A 22,676-nucleotide genomic window follows, 5' to 3' on the forward strand; every position below is an offset into this window, starting at 1 on the left:
AAAGGATTAACTAAGACCCAACGTTACGATGCATGATACTAGAGTGGCATTTGGAAGTCACAAGATTTTCTAGTCAGCTTTGATTTTCTGATAGTGTTTTATTGGTGGTTAAGGAAAAATTTCTTTAAGGAATATATAGACTTTATGATGAGCAATCTAGCAAGTGTGTATTTTTTTTATACAGTAATGTTATCTTTCTCCTTTCTTCTTCCTTCTTAGATCATAAATGTATTTTGTGAAGTGAAAAAATTCTTTTGAAGTGGGTATCGCAGTTGGGTTTTTGGTTTATGGGGTGACTAGGATTGTATTTTATTATAAAAATTTGTTATTGTATTGCTTATACACATTAATACAATATACAAAGATATATATATACATGTAAATATAATTGAAGTTATATTATGCATGATAAATTGTATTACATTTTTTTTATAAAATAGTTGTATATGTAATTGTTATGCATGTATACAAACTTGTATATATATTGTATCATAAGTTTGGCACTCTATTCTTAGTGTATCCTGGGTGTGTCTCTATCTCATGAGTGTATATTCTATTTATATAATATATAAAAATTATACATATCTCTTTTACTTGGGAAAAGATCACGTATAAAGTTATACATGCAAGATAATTGTATTATATTTTTGTATAAAGGTTGTAATAATATATTGTTATGTAAACGTATAAAATGTAATACATCGTAATACGCAAGTTTTAAAAATGTGTATTCTTAATATATATTAAGTGTATCCTGAGTGTATTTATGTATTTAAAGTGTATATTGAGTATATCCAGAGTGTGTTTGTGTATCATGAGTGTATAATCAATTTATATATTGTATAAAATTGTATGTTTGTATATCATGGTTCTTCTTCTCAAACTACTGTCATCGGTTTGAGAATCTAGAAAAATCACAAAAATTTTAATTCAATTTTTGTAATGATTTACTCGAACAACGTTATGATGCATGATACTAGAGTGGCAGTAGAAGTCGCAAGATTTTCTAGTCAAGCTTTTGATTTCTGATGGTGTTTTATTGGTGGTTAGAAAAATTTCTTTAAGGATATAAGACATTATGATAGCTCAGCAAGTTATTCTTTTTTTATACAGGCGATTTCTTTTTCATCTTCTTCTTCTTCTTCTTTAGATCATAATGTATTTTGTGAGTGAAGATCTTTTGAAGTGGGTATCAGTAGTGAGTTTTGGGTTTAATGGGGTGACTAGATTGTATTTTTATTATATACGCAATTATACAATATTTAAAGATATATATACATGTAAATTTAAATGAAGTTATACATGCATGATAATTGTATTACATTTTTGTATAAAAGTTGTATATGTATTGTTTTGCGATGTATAAAACTTGTATATATATATTGTATCCTATGTTTGGCAATGTATTCTTAGTGTATATTAAGTGTATGCTGAGTATATTTTTATATCCAAAGTTTATATTAAGTGTCTCCTGGGCGTGTCTGTATATCACGACTGTGTATATTCTATTTATATAATATATAAAAATTGTATAGATATCGCTTTTACTTGGAAAAAAATCACGTATAAAGTTATACATGCAAGATAATTGTATTATATTTTTGTATAAAGTTGTATATATATTGTTATGTAACGTATATAATGTATATACATCGTATCCCAAGTTTTAAAAATGTATTCTTAATATATATTAAGTGTATCCTGAGTGTATTTATATAGTTAAAGTGTATATTGAGTATATCCAGAGCGTGTTTGTGTATCATGATTGTATAATCAATTTATATATTGTATAAAAATTGTATGTTTGTATATCATGGTTCTTCTTCTCAAACTACTGTCATCGGTTTGAGAATCTAGAAAAATCACAAAAATTTTAATTGAATTTTTAAAAGGATTTACTCGACCAACGTTACGATGCATGATACTAGAGTGGCAGTAGAAGTCGCAAGATTTTCTAGTCAAGCTTTTGATTCCTGATGGTGTTTTATTGGTGGTTAGAAAAATTTCTTTAAGGATATAAGACTTTATGATAGCTCAGCAAGTTATTTTTTTTATACAGGTGATTTCTTCTTTTCTCTTCTTCTTCTTCTTCTTCTTCTTCTTCTTCTTTATATCATAATGTATTTCGTGAGTGAAGATCTTTTGAAGTGGGTATCAGTAGTGGGTTTTGGGTTTAATGGGGTGACTAGATTGTATTTTTATTATAATTTTTTTATTGAATATTCCATATAAGCAATTATACAGTATTTAAAGATATATATACATGTAAATTTAAATGAAGTTATACATGCATGATAATTGTATTACATTTTTGTATAAAAGTTGTATATGTATTGTTATGCGATGTATAGAACTTGTATATATATTATATCCTAAGTTTGGGAATGTATTATGCTGAGTATATTTTTATATCCAAAGTGTATATTAAGTGTATCCTGGGTGTGTCTGTATATCACGAGTGTATATTCTATTTATATAATATATAAAAATTGTATAGATATCGCATTTACTTGGAAAAAAATAATGTATAAAGTTATACATGCAAGATAATTATATTATATTTTTGTATAAAGTTATATATATATTGTTATGTAACGTATAAAAATGTATATACATTTATCCCTAGTTTTGAAAATGTATTCTTAATATATATTAATTGTATCCTGAGTGTATTTATGTAGTTAAAGTGTATATTGAGCATATCCAGAGTGTGTTTGTGTATCATGAGTTGTATAATCAATTTATATATTGTATAAAATTTGTATATGTATTGTTATGCGATGTATAAAAAAAATTATATACATATCGCTTTTACTTGGAAAAAGATCATGTATAAAGTTATACATGCAAGATAATAGTATTATATTTTTGTATAAAAGTTGTATATATATTTTTATGTAACGTATGAAAATGTATATACATCTTATCCTAAGTTTTGAAAATGTATTCTTAATATATATTATGTGTATCCTGAGTGTATTATATATTTAATGTGTATATTGAGTATATCCAGAGTGTGTTTGTGTATCATGGGTGTATAATCCATTTATATATTGTATAAAAAATGTACGTTTGTATATCATGGTTGTTCTTCTCAAACTACTGTCATCGGTTTGAGAATCTAGAAAAATCACAAAATTTTTAATTCAATTTTTAAAAGGATTTACTCGACCAACGTTATGATGCATGATACTAGAGTTGCAGTAGAAGTCGCAAGATTTTCTAGTCAAGCTTTTGATTTCTCATGGTGTTTTATTGGTGGTTAGGAAAATTTCTTTAAGAATAAAAGACTTTATGATAGCTCAGCAAGTTATTCTTTTTTATACAGGTGATTTCTTCTTTTCTCTTCTTCTTCTTCTTTAGATCATAATGTATTTTGTGAGTGAAGATCTTTTGAAGTGGGTATCAGCAGTGGGTTTTGGGTTTAATGGGGTGACTAAATGGTATTTGTATTACAATTTTTTATTAAATATTGTATATACGCAATTATACAATATATAAAGATATATATACATGTAAATATAAATGAAATTATACATGCATGATAATTCTATTACATTTATATATATATATATATATATTGTATCCTACCTTTGGCAACGTATTCTTAGTGTATATTAAGTGTATCCTGAGTATATTTTTATATCCTCAGGGGGAAATGACTAGAAGAAGATGTTTTAAGTGCCAAGATGTTGGGCATGTGCAAGCTTATAGTTCCAACCGAAAGGCTGTTATGTTGGTTGATGAAGAAGTCGATTCCAATCATGAAGAAAACCATCCAATTGAGGAAGTTAATGAGGAAGATGAGGATGTCTATGTAGAACCTGATGAAGGTGATATGCTTGTTATTCAGAGGATCTTACATACCGAGTATGAATCATCGAAAGGAGAGGCCCTTTTCCACACGAGGTATACGGTCATGGCAAGGTATGTTCAGTGATTATCATTGGTGGAAGTTGCACTAATGTTGTTTTGGAAGAGATGATGACTAAATTGGGTTTGGAGACTGAGGTACACCCCAAACCTTACAAAGTCGGGTGGCTGCAATATGGTGGAGGTATGAAAGTCACTAAAAGATGCTTTGTCTCTTTTTCTATTGGTACTATAAAGACCAAATTTGGTGTGATGTGGTAAAGATGGATGCTTGTCATTTACTACTTGGAAGACCAGGGCAATATGATAAGCGTGCTTTTCATGATGGATACTGTACCACCTATTCATTCATAACAGATGGATGTAAGATCGTTTTGACGCCATTGGTTTCAAAAGTTGAAAAATCGAATTGGAGCTCGGGAGAAGGCGATTTTGAGAGGGATTTGAAGAGGATATCTCTGGGTAACGATACTTTTACCCTTTCTATTTATATTCCATCAATCTTTAGTTAATTTCATCATTTAATTCCGAAATTTTGGTAGCAATTGGGGAAAAAGTTCTTAGACCTTTAATTGAGGATTTGAGGGGTCATTTGGACTCCGATTTTAGTGTTCTTGTTATATATAGACTCATGAGAGTACGAGATTTCTGAGAATATAAATTTCACCCGATTCTGAGACGTTGGCCTGAGGGGCGTTTTGGTCATTTTACATAATTTGGCGTATTAGCTTTGAATTAAATCGTAGAATCAGTTGCTTGAGATGTTATTTACAATATGCAATTGAATTAAATAGATTTGGGCCAATTGGAGTCGGATACTCGTGGCAAAAGCGTGGTTTCTAGTTGATTTTGAGTCGGTTCGAGGTAAGTGGCTTGTCTTGTGTCGGGGAACTTTACCCTTAGGATATGATATTTGGTAATTGAATGCCTTGTACGTGAGGTGACGAGCGCGTACTTGAGCTAATTGTTGGAAATCCGGCTTTACTTTAAGTATTTAAAGTGAGTTCTTTTCTTACTTGTTTTATTCTACTTGCAAACATAGCCTGTGTTAGTTTAGAGGAGCATGCTTAGTTGAACTAATTGCCTATTTGCTTAAACTGCCTTGATTGCATTACGTGAAGCATGTTAGGCTAGAATTTACTGTTTACTCATTACGGACTTAGTGTTTATTTTGATATCCTTGAGTTGCTGCTGTGTGTTTTAAATTGGGACTACGGGACGACATCCCGGGAGATCCCCTATGCGTAATTATGATATGGATTGAGGTGCGGGATACCAAGAGATCCCTGGCACGTGTATTGAGGATATCAAGAGATCCTCGGGATACCAAGAGATCCCTAGCATATGTATTGAGGATACCAAGAGATCTTCAGGATACAAAGAGATCCCTAGTGTGTATACTGAGGATACCAAGAGATCCCGATTATTTATCTTGTTGTGAGGGGTATTACCTTGTAGTTTGCCTTATTCTCTATTTCCGTTATTGCATTCTTATTATACTGTGTAGATCCTTATTATCGACTCTCAGTTTTATTGCTTATTGCCCTATCATTTCATTATGTATATATTTATCTCAGTAGGGCCCTGACCTTCCTTGTCACTACCCAACCGAGGTTAGGCTTGGCACTTACTGAGTACCGCTGTGGTGTACTCATGCCCTTTCTGCGCATGTTTTTCATGTGCAGATCCAGGTACTGCTGCACAGGCTTACCATCCTTGAGGCAGGGAGAGCTTTGGAGACTTTGAGGTACATCTGCCGCGTCCGCAGACTGAAGAGTCTCCATCTTTATTCAATCTTGTAGTATTAGCCCTTCTATCATACTCTTGATGTAGACATTCCGGAGTTAGAGCATTTTACTATATTTCTCTCAGCTTGTGTTCCCGTGAGTTTCCGGGTTTTGAGATAGTATTTGTAGAAGTTTGAGATATTGTGCTGTATGTGCCGGGTAGCACTTTTCATTTCATTTCCTTTTTGTTAAATCTTGGTTTAAGTTATAATTTTCGCAAGGTTTCGATTGTTTTCCCGCACTTGTTAGGCTTACATAGTCGTAGGGACTAGGTGCCGTCACGACAGTTCACGGAGGGCGAACTGGGGTCGTGACAAGTTGGTATCAAAGCTCTAGGTTCATAGGAGTCACGGAACACAGGCCAGTTTATTAAAGTCTCGCTGATCGGTACGGGGACGTCTGTACTTATCTACGAGAGGCTATGTAACTGTTAGGAAAAAATTCCACTTCATTTGATTTCCTTGTCGTGCGAGATATTGATATCACAACTAAACTTCTGTCTTTCTATTCTCTCACAGATGGTGAGGACACGTACTACCCGAGAGGATCAGGCACCCGCACCCTCTACCGCAGCCGTCAGAGGCCGGGGCCAGGGCTGGGTAGAGGCAGAGGACCCGCTCGTGGTGCAGCCAGAGCACCCGCGCGAGCTGCCGCCGAGGTACCACCAGCAGTACCAGTCGGAGTCCAGACACCCGATACGTCTGCCACTACTACTCCAGCACTCCAGGAGACTTTAGCACAATTTATGAGCATGTCCACCACTTTGGCTCAGGCAGGGTTGCTTCCCCTTGCTGCAGCCACATCCCAGGCCGGGGGAGGAGTACAGACTCCCGCCGCCCACACTCCTGAGCAACGGGTGCATGTTGAGCAGGTCCTAGAGGTTATTCCTCTGCCGCCCGCAGTACCAGTTCAGCCCGAGGACAGGGCAGCGACTTTAGAGGATGAGCAGCGGAGGCTTGAGAGGTTCAAAAAATATGATCCTCCGGTATTCAGTGGATTAGCATCAGAGGATGCCTTGGGATTTCTTGAGGAGTGCTACCGTATTCTCCGCACTATGGGCATATCTGGATCGAGCAGGGTTTCCTTCACTGCTTTCCAGCTTCGAGGAGCCGCCTATCAGTGGTGGCGTGCTTATGAGTTAGACAGTCCGGATGAGGCAGGTTCCCTGACTTGGGCTCAGTTTTCAGATATGTTCACGAGGGAGTATGTCCCCCAGAGTCTTATGGACGCCTGGCGTGCGAAGTTTGAGCGTTTGCGCTGGGGTACTATGACTGTCTCGAAGTATGCTGTCTGTTACATTAACTTGGCTAGACATGCACCAACTTTGGTTTCTACGATTCGCGAGAAGGTTCGCCGGTTCATTGAGGGGCTTATTCCCAGCATCAGATCTAGCATGGCTGGTGAGTTAGAGACGGATATATCTTATCAACAGGTGGTGAGCATTGCTAGGAGGATTGAGGGCAAGCATGCTAGGGACAGAGAGGAGAGGGAGGCCAAGAGGTCTCGAAAGTCGGGCTATTTTTCTGGCGCCCGTGCCCCAACTGCAAGTCGTCATGGTAAGGGCCATATGGGTCGCCCTGTTCATTCAGCTCTTCCAGCAGCTAGTGGTATTCCTGCTCCACCTAGGCCTCAGGAGCCTTATTATGCACCTCCAGTCTCTAGTGCGCCTCCTACACGGGGTGCTTTCACTGGTCAGTCCAGCAGACCTGGCCCGAGCCAGTCACAGCCGCCACGTCCTCCCAGAGCTTGTTTTGAGTGTGGTGACACACACCATGTGGTGAGGGATTGCCCCAGACTTGGGAGGGCTGTACCCCCACAGACCCCTCAGCCGCAGCGCACCCCGCAGAGCTCTCAGGCTATGGTCCCAGCGCCATCTGCTACTCCACTGGCCCAGCCAGCCAGAGGTGGAGGTCAGGGAGGTAGAGGTCGCCCTCGAGTGGGAGGCCAGGCTATTATGCTCTTCCAGGCCGTACTGAGGCTGCCGCCTCCGATTCTGTCATCATAGGTACTATCTTGGTTTGTCACAGAGATGCATCGGTTCTATTCGATCCAGGCTCCACTTACTCTTATGTGTCTTCTTATTTTGCTCCGCATTTGGGGGTACCTTGGGATTCTTTGAGTTCCCCAGTTTATGTTTCTACTCCTGTGGGAGATTCTCTTATTGTGGATCGCGTTTACCGGTCATGTTTGGTTATTCTTTGTGGTTTTGAGACCAGAGCTGGCTTATTATTGCTCAATATGGTTGATTTTGATATTATTTTGGGCATGGACTGGTTGTCGCCCCATTATGCTATGCTTGATTGTCACGCCAAAACCGTGACACTGGCCATGCCAGGTGTACCACGTATTGAGTGGAGGGGTGCCTTAGGTCACACTTCCAGTAGGGTTATTTCTTTTCTTAAGGCTCAGCGTATGGTTGAGAAAGGTTGTGATGCGTACTTAGCTTATGTGAGAGATGCTAGTATGGATACTCCTTCTATTGATTCAGTCCCAGTAGTACGGGATTTCCCCGATGTGTTTCCAGCTGATCTTCTGGGCATGCCACCTGATAGGGCATTGATTTTGGCATTGATCTGCTGCCGGGCACTCAGCCCATCTCTATCCCTCCGTACCATATGGCTCCTCCTGAGTTGAAGGAGTTGAAGGAGCAATTGCAGGAATTACTTAATAAGGGTTTTATTCGGCCCAATGTATCGCCTTGGGGTGCTCCTGTGTTATTTGTGAAGAAGAAGGATGGTTCTATGCGCATGTGTATTGATTACCGCCAGTTGAACAAGGTTACAGTGAAGAAGCGTTATCCTTTGCCTCGTATTGATGATCTGTTTGACTAGCTTCATGGCGCACGGGTATTTTCTAAGATTGATTTGCGCTCAGGTTACCATCAGTTGAAGATTCGGGAGCCAAATATCCCGAAGACTGCCTTCAGGACTCGGTATGGTCATTACGAGTTCCTTGTTATGTCCTTTGGGCTGACCAATGCCCCAGCAACCTTCATGCGTTTGATGCACAATGTATTCCGACCATATCTTGACTCTTTTGTCATCGTCTTTATTGATTATATTCTGTTATATTCCCGGAGTCGGGAAGACCATGAGCAGCACCCGAGGACAGTGCTTCAGACTCTGAGGGAAAAGAGATTATATGCAAAGTTTTCAAAATGTGAGTTTTGGTTGGATTCTGTGGCGTTCTATGGTCACGTGGTATTGAGTGAGGGTATTCGGGTGGATCCGAAGAAGGTAGAGGCAGTGCAGAATTGGCCTAGACCATCCTCAGCTACAGAGATTCGCAGTTTCCTTGGCTTGGCGGGCTACTACCGTCGTTTTGTGGAGGGGTTTTCATCGATTGTAGCCCTATGACTAGATTGACCCAGAAGGGTGCTCCATTTCAATGGACAGAGGAGTGTGAGACGAGCTTTCAGAAGCTCAAGACAGCTTTGACTACAACCCCAATTTTGATATTGCCTACCGGTTCGGGGTCTTATACTGTCTATTGTGATGCCTCGAGAGTTGGCCTTGGAGCGGTATTGATGCAGGACGGTAAGGTGATTGCCTATGCGTCCAAACAGTTGAAGGTACATGAGAAGAATTATCCTGTCCATGATCTTGAGTTAGCTGCCATTGTTCATACCTTGAAGATCTGGCGTCATTTCTTGTACGGTGTGCCTTGTGAGATATATACTGATCACCGGAGTTTGCAGCATCTGTTCAAGTAGAAGGACCTTAATTTGCGTCAGAGGAGATGGCTTGAGCTGCTGAAGGATTATGGCATCACTATTTTATATCACCCGGGCAAGGCCAATGTAGTGGCTGATGCCTTGAGTCGTCGGGCGGAGAGTTTGGGGAGTTTGGCATATCTACCAGCAGCAGAGAGGCCTATGGCGATGGATGTTCAGGCTCTAGCCAGCCAGTTTGTGAGATTGGATCTTTCGGAGCCCAATCGAGTTCTAGCTTGTGTGGTCTCTCGGTCTTCCTTGTTCGATCATATCAGGGAGCGACAGTATGATGACCCTCATTTGCTTGTCCTCAAGGACAAAGTGTTGCATGGCGATGCTCGAGATGTGACCATTGGTGATGACGGAGTATTGAGGATGCAGGGTCGAGTTAGTGTACCTAATGTCGATGGGCTTCGGGAGTTCATTCTAGAGAAGGCCCACAGTTCGCGGTATTCCATTCATCCGGGTGCCGCGAAGATGTATCAGGATGTGAGGCAGCACTACTAGTGAAGACGGATGAAGAAGGATATAGTTGGGTTTGTAGCTTGGTGCCTTAATTGTCAGCATGTGAAGTATGGGCTCCAGACACCGGGTAGATTACTTCAGCAGATAGAGATTTGGAGTGAAAGTGGGAGCGGATCACCATGGACTTTGTATCTGGACTCCCACGGACTTTGAAGAAGTTCGATGCCATTTGGGTTATTGTGGATCGGCTGACCAAGTCCGCGCATTTCATCCCTGTGTGCACTACCTATTCCTCGAAGCGGTTGGCGAAGATTTATATCCGGGAGATTATCCGTCTGCATGGTATTCCAGTTTCCATTATTTCAGACAGAGGTACTCAGTTCACATCGCGGTTCTGGAGAGCCGTACAGCAGGAGTTGGGTACTCGGGTGGAGTTGAGCACAACATTTCACCCTCAAATGGACGGGCAGTCCGAGCGCACTATTCAGATTCTTGAGGATATGCTCCGCGCGTGTGTGATTGAGTATGGAGGTTCTTGGGATCAGTTCTTGCCATTGGCGGAGTTTGCCTACAACAACAGCTATCAGTCCAACATTCAGATGGCACCGTACGAGGCCTTATATGGTAGGCGATGTAGATCTCCGGTGGGTTGGTTCGAGCCGGGTGAGGCCAGATTATTGGGCACAGATTTGGTTTAGGATGCTTTGGAGAGAGTCAAGGTGATTCAGGATAGACTCCGTACAGCCCAGTCTAGACAGAAGAGTTACGCGGACCGGAAGGTTCGTGATGTTTCCTACATGGTTGGAGAGCGGCTTCTGCTTCGGGTTTCGCCTATGAAAGTCGTTATGAGATTTGGGAAGAAAGGGAAGTTGAGTCCGAGGTTTATTGGCCCTTTTGAGATATTGAGCGGAGTTGGGGAGGTTGCATATGAGCTTGCCTTACCTCCCAGCCTGGCAGGGGTTCATCCGGTATTTCATGTTTCGATGCTCCGGAGGTATCACGGTGATCCGTCGCATGTGTTGGATTTCAGCTCAGTCCAGTTGGAGAAGGATCTATCTTATGTTGAGGTGCCAGTGGCAATATTGGACAGGCAGGTCAGGAAGCTGAGGTCGAAGAACATTGCGTCCGTGAAGGTTCAGTGGCGGGGTCAGCCGGTCGAGGAGGCGACCTGGTAGACCGAGCAGGATATGCACAGCCAGTACCCTCATCACTACTTCAGGAATGTCTTTGTGCTCGTTCGAGGATGAACGAATGTAAGTGTGGGAGGATGTAACGACCCGGCCGGTCGTTTTTTGAATTTACGCTCCGATCCCCTATTAACAGTTTCCCCAAGTTTGTTTCTCCTAATTTGGTTTGCCGGGATGTTCAGTTTTGAGTTTCGGAGAGTTTTGGGAAACTTAGATCCTAAATGAGAGTTTAAGTGTTGGAAAGTAGTCGTAGTCGGAACAGTGTAAAGACGGCCTCGAGAAATCCGATGGTTCTGTTAGCTCTGTTAGGTTAGTTTCGGGGTTTAGGGGCGTGGTCGGATTATGTTTTGGAGGTCCGTAATGAATTTAGACTTGAAATGCCGAAAGTTGAATTTTTAAAGTTTTCGGTTCGATAGTGAGATTTTGATCCGAGGGTCGGAATGGAATTTCGAGAGTTGCAGTAGTTCCGTTATGTCATTTGTGATGTGTGTGCAAAGTTTCAAGTCATTCGGAGGTGGTTTGGTTAGGTTTTTGATCGAAAGCGTATTTTGAGGAAATTTGGAGTTCTTAGGCTTAAATCCTCGATTAATTCGAGTTTCCGATGTTGTTTTAGATGGTTGAAAGGTTGGTACAAGTTTGAATGAGGTATTAGGTGTTATTGGTGCTTTTGGTTGAGGTCCGGGGGGCCTCGGGATGATTTTGGATGGTTGACGGAAAGATTTTGAAGTTAAGAGATTGCAGATATTTGCTGCTTCTGATATTTTCACATCTGCGGTTTGGGGACCGCAGATGCGGCGCCGCAGATGCGGCAAGGTAAGCACAGATGCGGATTTTGGGTGCTCCTTCAGGTTCCGCAGATGCGGAAGTTTCACCGCAGAAGCGATTTCGCATCTGCGAAAGAAGAACCGCAGATGCGGCTCCTGGGCTCTTCAATGAAAGTCGCATATGCGACATCTTGGTCCGGCAGAAGCGGGACCGCAGATGCGGAAATAGCCGGGCAGAAATAGGAAATTTCGAGGGTTTGGTTTCGAAAGTTGAAAAATCGAATTGGAGCTCGGGAGAGGGCAATTTTGAGAGGGATTTGAAGAGGAGATCTCTGGGTAGCTATTCTTTAACCCTTTTTAGTTATATTCCATCAATCTTGGTAGAAATTGGGGGAAAAGTTCTTAGACCTTTAATTGAGGATTTGAGGGGTCATTTGGACTCCGATTTTAGTGTTCTTGTTATGTATAGACTCGTGAGAGTACGAGGTTTCTGAGAATATAAAATTCACCCGATTCCGAGATGTTGGCCTGAGGGGCATTTTGGTCATTTTACATAATTTGCGTATTAGCTTTGAATTAAATCGTAGAATCAGTTGCTTGAGATGTTATTTACAATATGCAATTGAATTGAATAGATTTGGGCCAATTGGAGTTGGATACTTGTGCCAAAAGCGTGGTTTCTAGTTGATTTTGAACCGGTTCGAAGTAAGTGGCTTGTCTAACCTTGTGTCGGGGACCTTTCCCCTTAGGATATGATATTTGGCAATTGAATGCCTTGTACATGAGGTGACGAGCGCGTACTTGAGCTAATTGTTGGAAATCCGGTTTTACTTTAAGTATTTAAACTGAGTTCTTTTCTTACTTGTTTTATTCTACTTGCAAATATAGCCTGTGTTAGTTTAGAAGAGCATGCTTAGTTGAACTAATTGCCTGTTTGCTTAAACTGCCTTAATTGCATTACGTGAAGCATGTTAGGCTAGAATTTACTGTTTACTCATTACGGACTTAGTGTTTATTTTGATATCCTTGAGTTGCTGATGTGTGTTTTAAATTGGGACTGCATCCCGGGAGATCCCTTATGCGTAATTATGATCTGGATTAAGGTGCGGGATACCAAGAGATCCCTGGCACGTGTATTGAGGATACCAAGAGATCCTCGGGATACCAAGAGATCCCTGGCATATGTATTGAGATACCAAGAGATCGTCGGGATACCAAGAGATCCTTAGTGTGTATATTGAGCATTCCAAGAGATCCCGATTATTTATCTTGTTGTGAGGGGTATTACCTTGTAGTTTGCCTTATTCTCTGTTTCCGTTATTGCATTCTTATTATACTGTGTAGATCCTTATAATCGACTCTCAGTTTTACTGCTTGTTGCGCTATCATTTCGTTATGTATATATTTATCTCAGTAGGGCCCTGACCTTCCTCGTCATTACCCAACCGAGGTTAGGCTTGGCACTTACTGAGTACCGCTGTGGTGTACTCATGCCCTTTTGCGCATGTTTTTCATGTGCAGATCCAGGTACTGTTGCACAGGCTTACCATCCTTGAGGCAGGGAGAGCTTTGGAGACTTCGAGGTACATCTGCCGCGTCTGCAGACCGAAGAGTCTCCATCTTTACTCAATCTTGTAGTATTAACCCTTCTATCATACTGTTGATGTAGACATTCCGGAGTTAGAGCATTTTACTATATTTCTCTCAGCTTGTGTTCCCGTGAGTTTCCGGGTTTTGGGATAGTATTTGTAGAAGTTTGAGATATTGTGCTGTATGTGCCGGGTAGCACTTTTTCATTTCGTTTCCTTTTTGTTAAATCTTGGTTTAAGTTATAATTTCCGCAAGGTTTCGATTGTTTTTCCGCACTTGTTAGGCTTACATAGTCGTAGGGACTAGGTGCCGTCACGACAGTTCACGGAGGGTTAACTGGGGTCGTGACAAGTTGGTATTAGAGCTCTAGGTTCATAAGAGTTACGGAACACAGGCCAGTTTATTAGAGTCTTGTTGGTCGGTACGGGGACGTCTGTACTTATCTACGAGAGGCTATGTAACTGTTAGGAAAAAAATCCACTTCATTTGATTTCCTTGTCGTGCGAGATTTTAACGTCACAACTAAACTTCTGTCTTTCTATTCTCTCACAGATGGTGAGGACACGTACTACCCGAGAGGATCAGGCACCCGCACCCCCTACTGTAGCCGTCAGAGGCCGGGGCCGGGGCCGGGGTAGAGGCCGAGGATGCGCTCGTGGTGCAGCTAGAGCACCCGCACGAGCTGCCACCGAGGTACCACCAGCAGTACCAGCCGGAGTCCAGACACCTGATACGTCTGCCACTCCTACTCCAGCACTCCAGGAGACTTTGGCACAGTTTATGAGCATGTACACCACTTTGGCTCAGGCAAGGTTGCTTCCCCTTGCTGTAGCCACATCCCAGGCCGGGGGAGGAGTACAGACTCCCGCCGCCCGCACTCCTGAGCAGTTGGTGCATGTTGAGCAGGTCCCAGAGGTTATTCTTGTGCCGCCTGCAGTACTAGTTCAGCCCGAGGACAGGGCAGCGACTTCAGAGGATGTGCAGTGGAGGCTTGAGAGGTTCAAGAAATATGATCCTCCGGTATTCAGTGGATTAGCATCAGAGGATGCCTTGGGATTTCTTGAGGAGTGCTACCGTATTCTCTACACTATGGGCATATCTGGATCGAGCGGTGTTTCCTTCACTACTTTCCAGCTTCGAGGAGCCGCCTATCAGTGGTGGCGTGCTTATGAGTTAGACAGTCCGAATGAGGCAGCTTCCCTGACTTGGGCTCAGTTTTCAGATATGTTGACGAGGGAGTATGTCCCCCAGAGTCTTAGGGACGCCTAACGCACGGAGTTTGAGCGTTTGCGCCAGGGTACTATGACTGTCTCGGAGTATGCTGTCCGTTACATTGACTTGTCTAGACATGCACCAGCTTTGGTTTCTACGGTTCGCGAGAAGGTTCGCCGGTTCATTGAGGGGCTTATTCCCAGCATCAGATCTAGCATGGCTCGTGAGTTAGAGACGGATATATCTTATCAGTAGGTAGTGAGCATTGCTAGGAGGAATCTCGTATGCATGCTAGGGACAGAGAGGAGAGGGAGGCCAAGAGGTCTCGAGTGTCGGGCCATTTTTCTGGCGCCCGTGCCCCAGCTGCAGGTCGTCATGGTAGGGGCCATATGGGTCGCCCTGTTCATTCAGCTCTTCCAGCAGCCAGTGGTATTCCTGCTCCACCTAGGCCTCAGGAGTCTTATTATGCACCTCCAGTCTCTAGTGCGCCTCCTGCACGGGGTGCTTCCAATGGTTAGTCCAGCAGACCTGGCCCGAGCCTGTCACAACTGCCATATCAAGGCAAACTAATGTATCAAGGCAAACTAATGTATCAGTGAGCTTTATGAAGCTGATCCAGACTTTGGAGATGTTTGGAAGAGATGCTTGGAGGATCCGCGTAATCTTTCTTGGGTTATTTTCTTGCCTTAACTTACGTCCCGCACTGGCTCCTTATCTACCAATAACATCTTGGGAGGAACCCTTACTTCCTTTCTTTGACGTCGTGTTTGCATAATGTTCTTGAACTGTAGCGTATACGTAGGATCTGAATAAGTGTAATCTTATTCCTATCCCATTTTTATCGCATTCTTCCTTTACCATTCTATAATCACTAAAACCGCTTAATTCTGACTTAATGACACATTACTCCATATTCCCCCCTTTTAGGGGAGTACTAAGAGTTGGAACTATGACGACTGTCACGACCTTAACGCCGAACCCGGTCGTGATGGCGCCTCTCGTGAAGACAAGGCCAGCCAGACCAATACAGCACACCTCTTTAAGCAGTTAATTACCATAAAACAGTTTTAAAGCATGATTTAATAGCAATAAATTCACGGAAACATAGATAATAATAGTAGAACCATCCCGACACAGACCAAACCGGGGTGTCACAAGTCATGAGCAACTAATGATCCTGATACGAGTCTACTAAATACGAAGCCCGATACAATATTTTGAAGAACATAGAAATGATTAGATAAGGGAGGCACGGGGGCTGCGGACGCCAACAACTACCTCGTAGTCTCTGAAACACCGCCTGGACTGGGAGGATCAACACTCAGGAGCGGAATCTGCTATGCCTGAATCTGCACACACGGTGCAGGGAGTAATGTGAGTACTCCGACCCAGTGAGTAATAATCATAAATAATGGTTGAAAGCAAGAAAACACGTAAAAGCACAAAGCATTCTATACCAAAGCAGTAAAATCACTTAGAGCAGTAAATCAGTGAAGAAATCAAGTAAAATCCCTTTTTAATAAGTAAAAACAGGTAATTTGGCAGGTAAATAACAAATAGAAATCCACCCCTCGGGCACAATATCAATCTCTCAGAACAGTGTCAGCCCCTCGGGCTCACTCTCAAAACAATATCAGCCCCTTGGGCTTGCTCTCAGATCACAATGGGTACCCGCGCTCACTGTGGGTGTGCAAACTCCGGAGGGGCCCCTTACGGCCCAAGTGCTATATCAAGCCACCTCGTGGCATCAACTCTCGGCTCTCGGCCTCACATCACTCAATCCACCTCGTGGCGTATAAATGTATCTCAAGCCCTCGACCTTATATCACTCAGTATATCCTCACATCTGGCCCTTGGACGCACTCAGTCCAAAAAATCATCACAAGCCCCTCGATATTAGTAAAACAGTAGTTCTCAGCCCAAAACATCATTTAGAAATATCATTTGAGTCTCAAAACTGAGTAAAAGTGGCTGAGTTGTAAAACAGTGGAAAACGGCAGGACTGAGTTCAAGTAATAAGTCAATACAGCGAGGAGACAGTGATAAAAATCCCCGAAGGATTCAAATAGTTGGCACGAAGCCCAAATATGGCAATCGGCCCAAATCATGATGATAACAAATAAGTTTCAGTCAAATACGCGATAAAATCATCAATCGGGATGGACCAAGTCACAGTCCCCGGTAGTATACGACCCCACGCTCATCATCAAGCGCATGTCTCACCTCAATATAGCACTACGATGTGCAAATCCGGGGTTTCAAACCCTCAGGACATCATTTACAATCATTACTCACCTCGAACCGGCTAAACCTCTAGCTCGTGACGCCTTTGCCCCTCAAATCGGCCTCCACGCGCGTCGAATCTATCCAAAATCAGAACGAATATGTCACAATATGCTAAGGGAACAAAGCCCAAGCGAAAACAATCGAAAAATATCAAAAATTCCGAAATTAGCAAAACCCGAGCCCCGGGCCAACTTCTCAAAACTCAGAAATTTTTACATCAACAGGTTCCTTATCACTCCACGAGTCTATGCATATAAAGAACACCAAAATCGGAGTCCAAATGACCCCTCGAATCCCAAATTAAAAATCCAAAATTCCAAGCCCCAGTTCTTCCATTTTTGTTCAAGTTTCCATGAATTTCCAGATAGATTTAAAAATAGAATCACGTTTTAGGTTCAAAAATCTTACCTCCAATTGATTCTCCTTGAATCCCTCTTGAATCTCCCTCAAAAAGCTCTCAAAATGATTGACTATGGAGGAAAAATGACTCAAAATCGCGGATGAAATAACTTATAAACTTTCTGCCCAGTTTTGATCTTCCTTCATCGCGTTCGCGACCTCAGCTTCGCGTTCGCAAAGCACACCTTTTAATTTCCCAAAAATCAACCTTATGCGGACGCGATGCACCAGCCTTATACACCTACGTGAACGCGGTTCTGCATACGCGAACGCGAAGAACAACTGCTCCTGGACCTAAATCCTTATACGCGAACGCGAACGACCTCCTGCGAATGCAAAGCATCAGCTCCCAGCCTTCCGCGAACGCGAACGCGAAGGCTAAACTCTGGCCATCCAAAGATCCTTCTACGCGAACGCGACATACCCCTCGCGATCGCGAAGGCTTAAATGTCTGCAACACCTGAACTGAAAATCTGCAACTTTTCAACTTAGAAAATGGTCCGATTGACCACCCGAAACTCACCCGAGGCCCCCGGGACCTTAACCGAAAGTGCCAACACATCCTAAAACCTCATTCAAACTTGATCCAATCATCAAAACACCTCAAACAACATCAAATCCACCAATTCACATCGAATTCAAGCTTAAATTTTCTAAAAACTTCCGAAACACGCTTTTGATAAAAAATCCAACCAAACCACGTCCGAATGACCTGAAATTTTGCACACACATCCCAAATGACATAAGGAAGCTACAACAACTCTCGGAATTCCATTCCGACCCTCGGATCAAAATCTCACCTATCAACCGGAATTCGCCAAAATACTAACTTCGCCAATTCAAGCCTAATTCCACATCGGACCTCCAAAACCAATTCCGATCACACTTCTAAGTCATAAATCACCTCCCGAAGCTAACCGAACCATCTGAACTCACATCCGATCCCTCTAAAACATAAGTCAACATCCGGTTGACTTTTCCAACTTAAACCTTCTTAAAAGAGACTAAGTGTCTCATTTCTTACCAAATCCACTCTGAACGCAAACTAATCAACTTGATCACATAAAACACGGATAACGAAGCATAAGAAGCAGAAATGGGAGAAACGGAGCAGTAACTCATGAGACGACTGGCCGGGTCGTCACATCCTCCCCAACTTAAACAAACGTTCGTCCTCGAACGAGTCAAGAAACATACCTGAAGCCTCAAATAGGTGAGGATATCTGCTCCGCATCTCCCGCTCGGTCTCCCAGGTAGCCTCCTCCACGGGCCGACCTCTCCGCTGCACCTTCACTGAAGCTATATCCTTTGACCTCAACTTCCGAACCTGACGCTCCAAAATGGCTGCTGGCTCTACATCATAAGTTAAATCACCCTCCAACTGAACCGTACTGAAATCCAGAACATGGGACGGGTCTCCAATATACTTCCAGTGCATAGAAACATGGAAAACCGGATGCACACTCGACAAGCTGGGTGGTAAGGCAAGCTCATAAGCCATGTCCCCAATCCTCCGAAGTACCTCAAAAGGCCCAATGAACTGCGGACTCAACTTTCCTTTCTTTCCGAATCTCATAACGCCCTTCGTGGGCGAAACCTTCAACAGGACCTTCTCACCAACCATGTAGGACACATCTCGAACCTTCCCGTCCGCATAACTCTTCTGCCTCGACTGCGCCGTACGAAGTCTCTCCTGAATTACCTTCACTTTATCTAAAGCATCCTAAACCAAATCTGTCCCCAATAGCCTAGCCTCACAGGGCTCGAACCAACCAACTGGAGATCTACACCGCCTCCCGTACAAAGCCTCATATGGAGCCATCTGAATACTCGACTGGTAGTTGTTGTTATAAGCAAACTCTGCAAATGGTAGAAAACGATCCCATGACCCTCCAAAATCAATAACACAGGCGCGTAGCATATCCTCCAATATCTGAATGGTGCGCTCGGACTGCCCGTCCGTCTGAGGGTGAAAAGCTGTGCTCAACTGCACCTGAGTACCCAACTCTCGCTGAACAGACTTCCAAAACTGGGAAAGTAACTGAGTCGCCCGATCTGATATGATGGAAACTGGGACACATGCAACGAACAATCTCCCGAATANGGTATTATTTATCAAGAAGAAGGATGGTTCAATGAGAATGTGTATTGATTACCGGCAATTGAACAAGGTGACGATCAAGAATAAGTATCCGCTGCCGAGGATTTATGATTTGTTCGACTAGCTTCAGGGTGCCAGGGTATTTTCAAAGATTGACTTGCGATCTGGCTACCATCAGTTGAGGATTAGGGCATCTGATGTCCCTAAGACAGCTTTCCGCACTTGGTACGGGCATTATGAGTTCTTGGTTATGTCATTTGGGTTGACAAATGCCCCAGCAGCTTTCATGGACTTGATGAAACGAGTGTTCAGGCCTTATTTGGACTCGTTCGTGATAGTCTTCATTGATGATATATTGATATATTCCCGCAGCCAGGAGGAGCACGAGCAGCACCTTAGAGTGGTTCTTCAGACTCTGAGGGATAGTCAGTTGTATGCCAAGTTCTCCAACTGTGAGTTCTGGCTGAGTTCAGTTGCATTTCTGGGTCATGTTGTATCAGTAGAGGGTATTCAGGTGGACCCAAAGAAGATAGAGGCAGTCAAGAACTGGCCTAGACCAGCATCAGCTACAGAGATCCGGAGTTTCTTGGGGTTGGCAGGATACTATCGACGGTTCGTGGAGGGGTTTTCATCCATTGCAGCCCCGATGACCAGATTGACCCAAAAGGGTGCCCAGTTCAGATGGTCGAATGAGTGTGAGGCGAGCTTTTAGAAGCTTAAGACAGCTCTGACTACGGCACCGGTGTTGGTTTTGCCCACAGGTTCAGGGCCTTATACAGTCTATTGTGATGCTTCCCGTGTGGGGCTTGGAGCAGTGTTGATGCAGGATGGCAAGGTCATTGCCTATGCTTCGAGGCAGTTGAAGATTCATGAGAAGAACTATCCGGTTCATGATTTGGAGTTGGCAGCCATAGTTCACGCATTGAAGATATAGAGGCATTATCTGTATGGCGTGGCATGTGAGGTGTTCACGGATCACAAGAGTCTTCAGTACTTTTCCAAGCAAAAGAAGTTGAATTTGAGGTAGAGGAGGTGGTTGGAGTTGTTGAAGGATTATGATATCACCATTCTATATCTTCCGGGGAAGGCCAATGTGGTGGCCGATGCATTGAGTAGGAAGTCAGCCAGTATGGGCAGTCTTGCTTATATTCCGGTCGGTGAGAGGCCGCTTGCTTTGGATGTTCAGGCCTTAGCCAATCAGTTCGTGAGGCTGGATGTTTCTGAGCCCAATCGTGTGTTAGCTTGCACGGTAGCTCGTTCTTCATTATTGGAGCGTATCCGTGATCGGCAGTATGATGATCCCCATTTGTGTGTCCTTAGAGACACGGTGCAGCGCGGAGGTGCCAGGCATGTTACCTTAGATGATGGTGGAGTTTTGAGATTGCAGGGTCGAGTATGTGTGCCTAATGTGGATGGGCTCCGAGAGTTGATTTTGGAGGAGGCCCATAGCTCCCGGTACTCTATTCATCCGGGTGCCGCGAAGATGTATCAGGATTTGCGGCAGCATTATTGGTGGCGTAGAATGAAGAAGGATATCGTAGCATATGTGGCTCGTTGTTTGAATTGTCAGTAGGTTAAGTACGAGCATCAGAGGCCAGGTGGTGTATTTCAGAGGATTGAGCTTCCCGAGTGGAAGTGGGAGCGGATCACTATGGACTTTGTTACTGGACTTTCGCTGACTAGGAAGAAGTTCGACGCAGTTTGGGTCATTGTTGATAGGCTAATCAAGTCAGCACATTTCATTCCTGTGGCAGTCTCCTATTCTTCTGAGAGGTTGGCTGAGATCTATATTAGGGAGATTGTTCGCGTTCATGGTGTGCCCGTATCTATTATTTCGGACTGGGGTACGCAGTTTACCTCACGCTTCTGGAGAGCAGTACAGCGAGAGTTGGGCACGCGGGTTGAGATGAGCACAGCATTTCATCCCCAGACGGACGGTCAGTCCGAGCGGACTATTCAGATCTTAGAGGATATGCTCCGAGCTTGTGTTATTGACTTTGGAGGTTCGTGGGATCAGTTCTTGCCCTTAGCGGAGTTTGCCTACAACAACAGCTACCAGTCGAGCATCCAGATGGCTCCTTATGAGGCTTTATATGGTAGGCGGTATCGGTCTTCGATTGGATGGTTTGAGCCGGGAGAGGCTGGGTACGGATCTGGTTCAGGAGGCCTTGGACAAGGTCAGGATCATTCAGGATAGGCTTCGTTCAGCTCAGTCCAGGCAAAAGAGCTATGCAGACCGCAAGGTTCGAGATGTGGCTTTCATGGTTGGTGAGCGGGTATTGCTCCGAGTGTCGCCTATGAAAGGCGTGATGAGATTTGGGAAGAAGGGCAAGCTTAGCCCTAGGTTCATTGGTCCGTTTGAGATTCTTGACCGAGTGGGAGAGGTGGCTTATAGACTTGCTTTGCCGCCGAGCTTATCAGCCGTGCATCCAGTGTTTCATGTGTCCATGCTTCGGAGGTATCACGGCGATCCAGCCCACGTGTTAGATTTCAGCACTGTCCAGTTGGACAAGGACTTGTCTTATGAGGAGGAGCCGGTAGCTATTCTAGACCGGCAGGTTCGTCAGTTGAGATCCAAGAGTTTCCCTTCTGTTCGTGTTCAGTGGAGAGGTCAGCCTCCTGAGGCATCGACCTGGGAGTCCGAGTCCGATATGCGGAGCCGTTATCCTCATCTTTTCCCCGACTCAGGTACTTCTTTCTTCTGTCCGTTCGAGGACGAACGGTTGTTTTAGAGGTGGAGAATGTGACGACCCAAAGGGTCATCACCTGTTTTAAATGAATTCTGTGCTTCCGAGGCCTTGAAAACCTCATTTAGAGTCGCCTCGATTTGCGTGCGCAGTCCGGGCGCGTAGCCGGAAAGCTTAAATGTGAAATTCTATGAAAAATGCTAAATTTTGATGTTAAAATGAATAAATTTGACTTTGGTCAACATTTTGGGTAAACGGACCCGGACCCGTGATTTGACGGTCCCGGAGGGTCCGTAGGAAAATATGGGACTTGGGCGTATGCCCGGAATCGAATTCCGAGGTCCCAAGCCTGAGAAATGAATTTTTTTGTAAAATTATTTTCTGAAATTGTTTAAGGAAATTTGAAATGAAAATTTATTAGAACGTGTTGGTATCGGGCCCGTATTTTGGTTCCGGCGCCCGGTACAGGTCTTATATATGATTTAAGATGTTTCTGTGAAATTTGGTGAAAAACGGACGTCGTTTGACGTGATTCGGACCTAAATTGGAAAAATTGATGTTTTATGAAGTTTGAAAGAATTCTTGGATTTTGGGGTTTAATTCGATGTTTATG

At 43.4% G+C, this 22,676-nt stretch overlaps 1 protein-coding gene across 1 annotated transcript in view; it reads left to right on the plus strand.

Moving 5' to 3' along the window:
- The first annotated feature begins 3,658 nt into the window (after positions 1-3,658).
- The window catches only part of LOC109217743, a 44,634-nt gene continuing 25,616 nt past the window's right edge, over positions 3,659-22,676 (plus strand). Inside the window, exons 1-2 of the mRNA XM_019382011.1 lie at positions 3,659-3,927; positions 7,455-7,570. Coding sequence (XP_019237556.1) covers positions 3,659-3,927; positions 7,455-7,570 — 385 coding nt within the window. The remainder of the gene's footprint in view (positions 3,928-7,454; positions 7,571-22,676) is intronic.

This window comes from Nicotiana attenuata, unplaced genomic scaffold (genome assembly GCF_001879085.1).
Source record: "Nicotiana attenuata strain UT unplaced genomic scaffold, NIATTr2, whole genome shotgun sequence".
NCBI lineage: Eukaryota > Viridiplantae > Streptophyta > Magnoliopsida > Solanales > Solanaceae > Nicotiana > Nicotiana attenuata.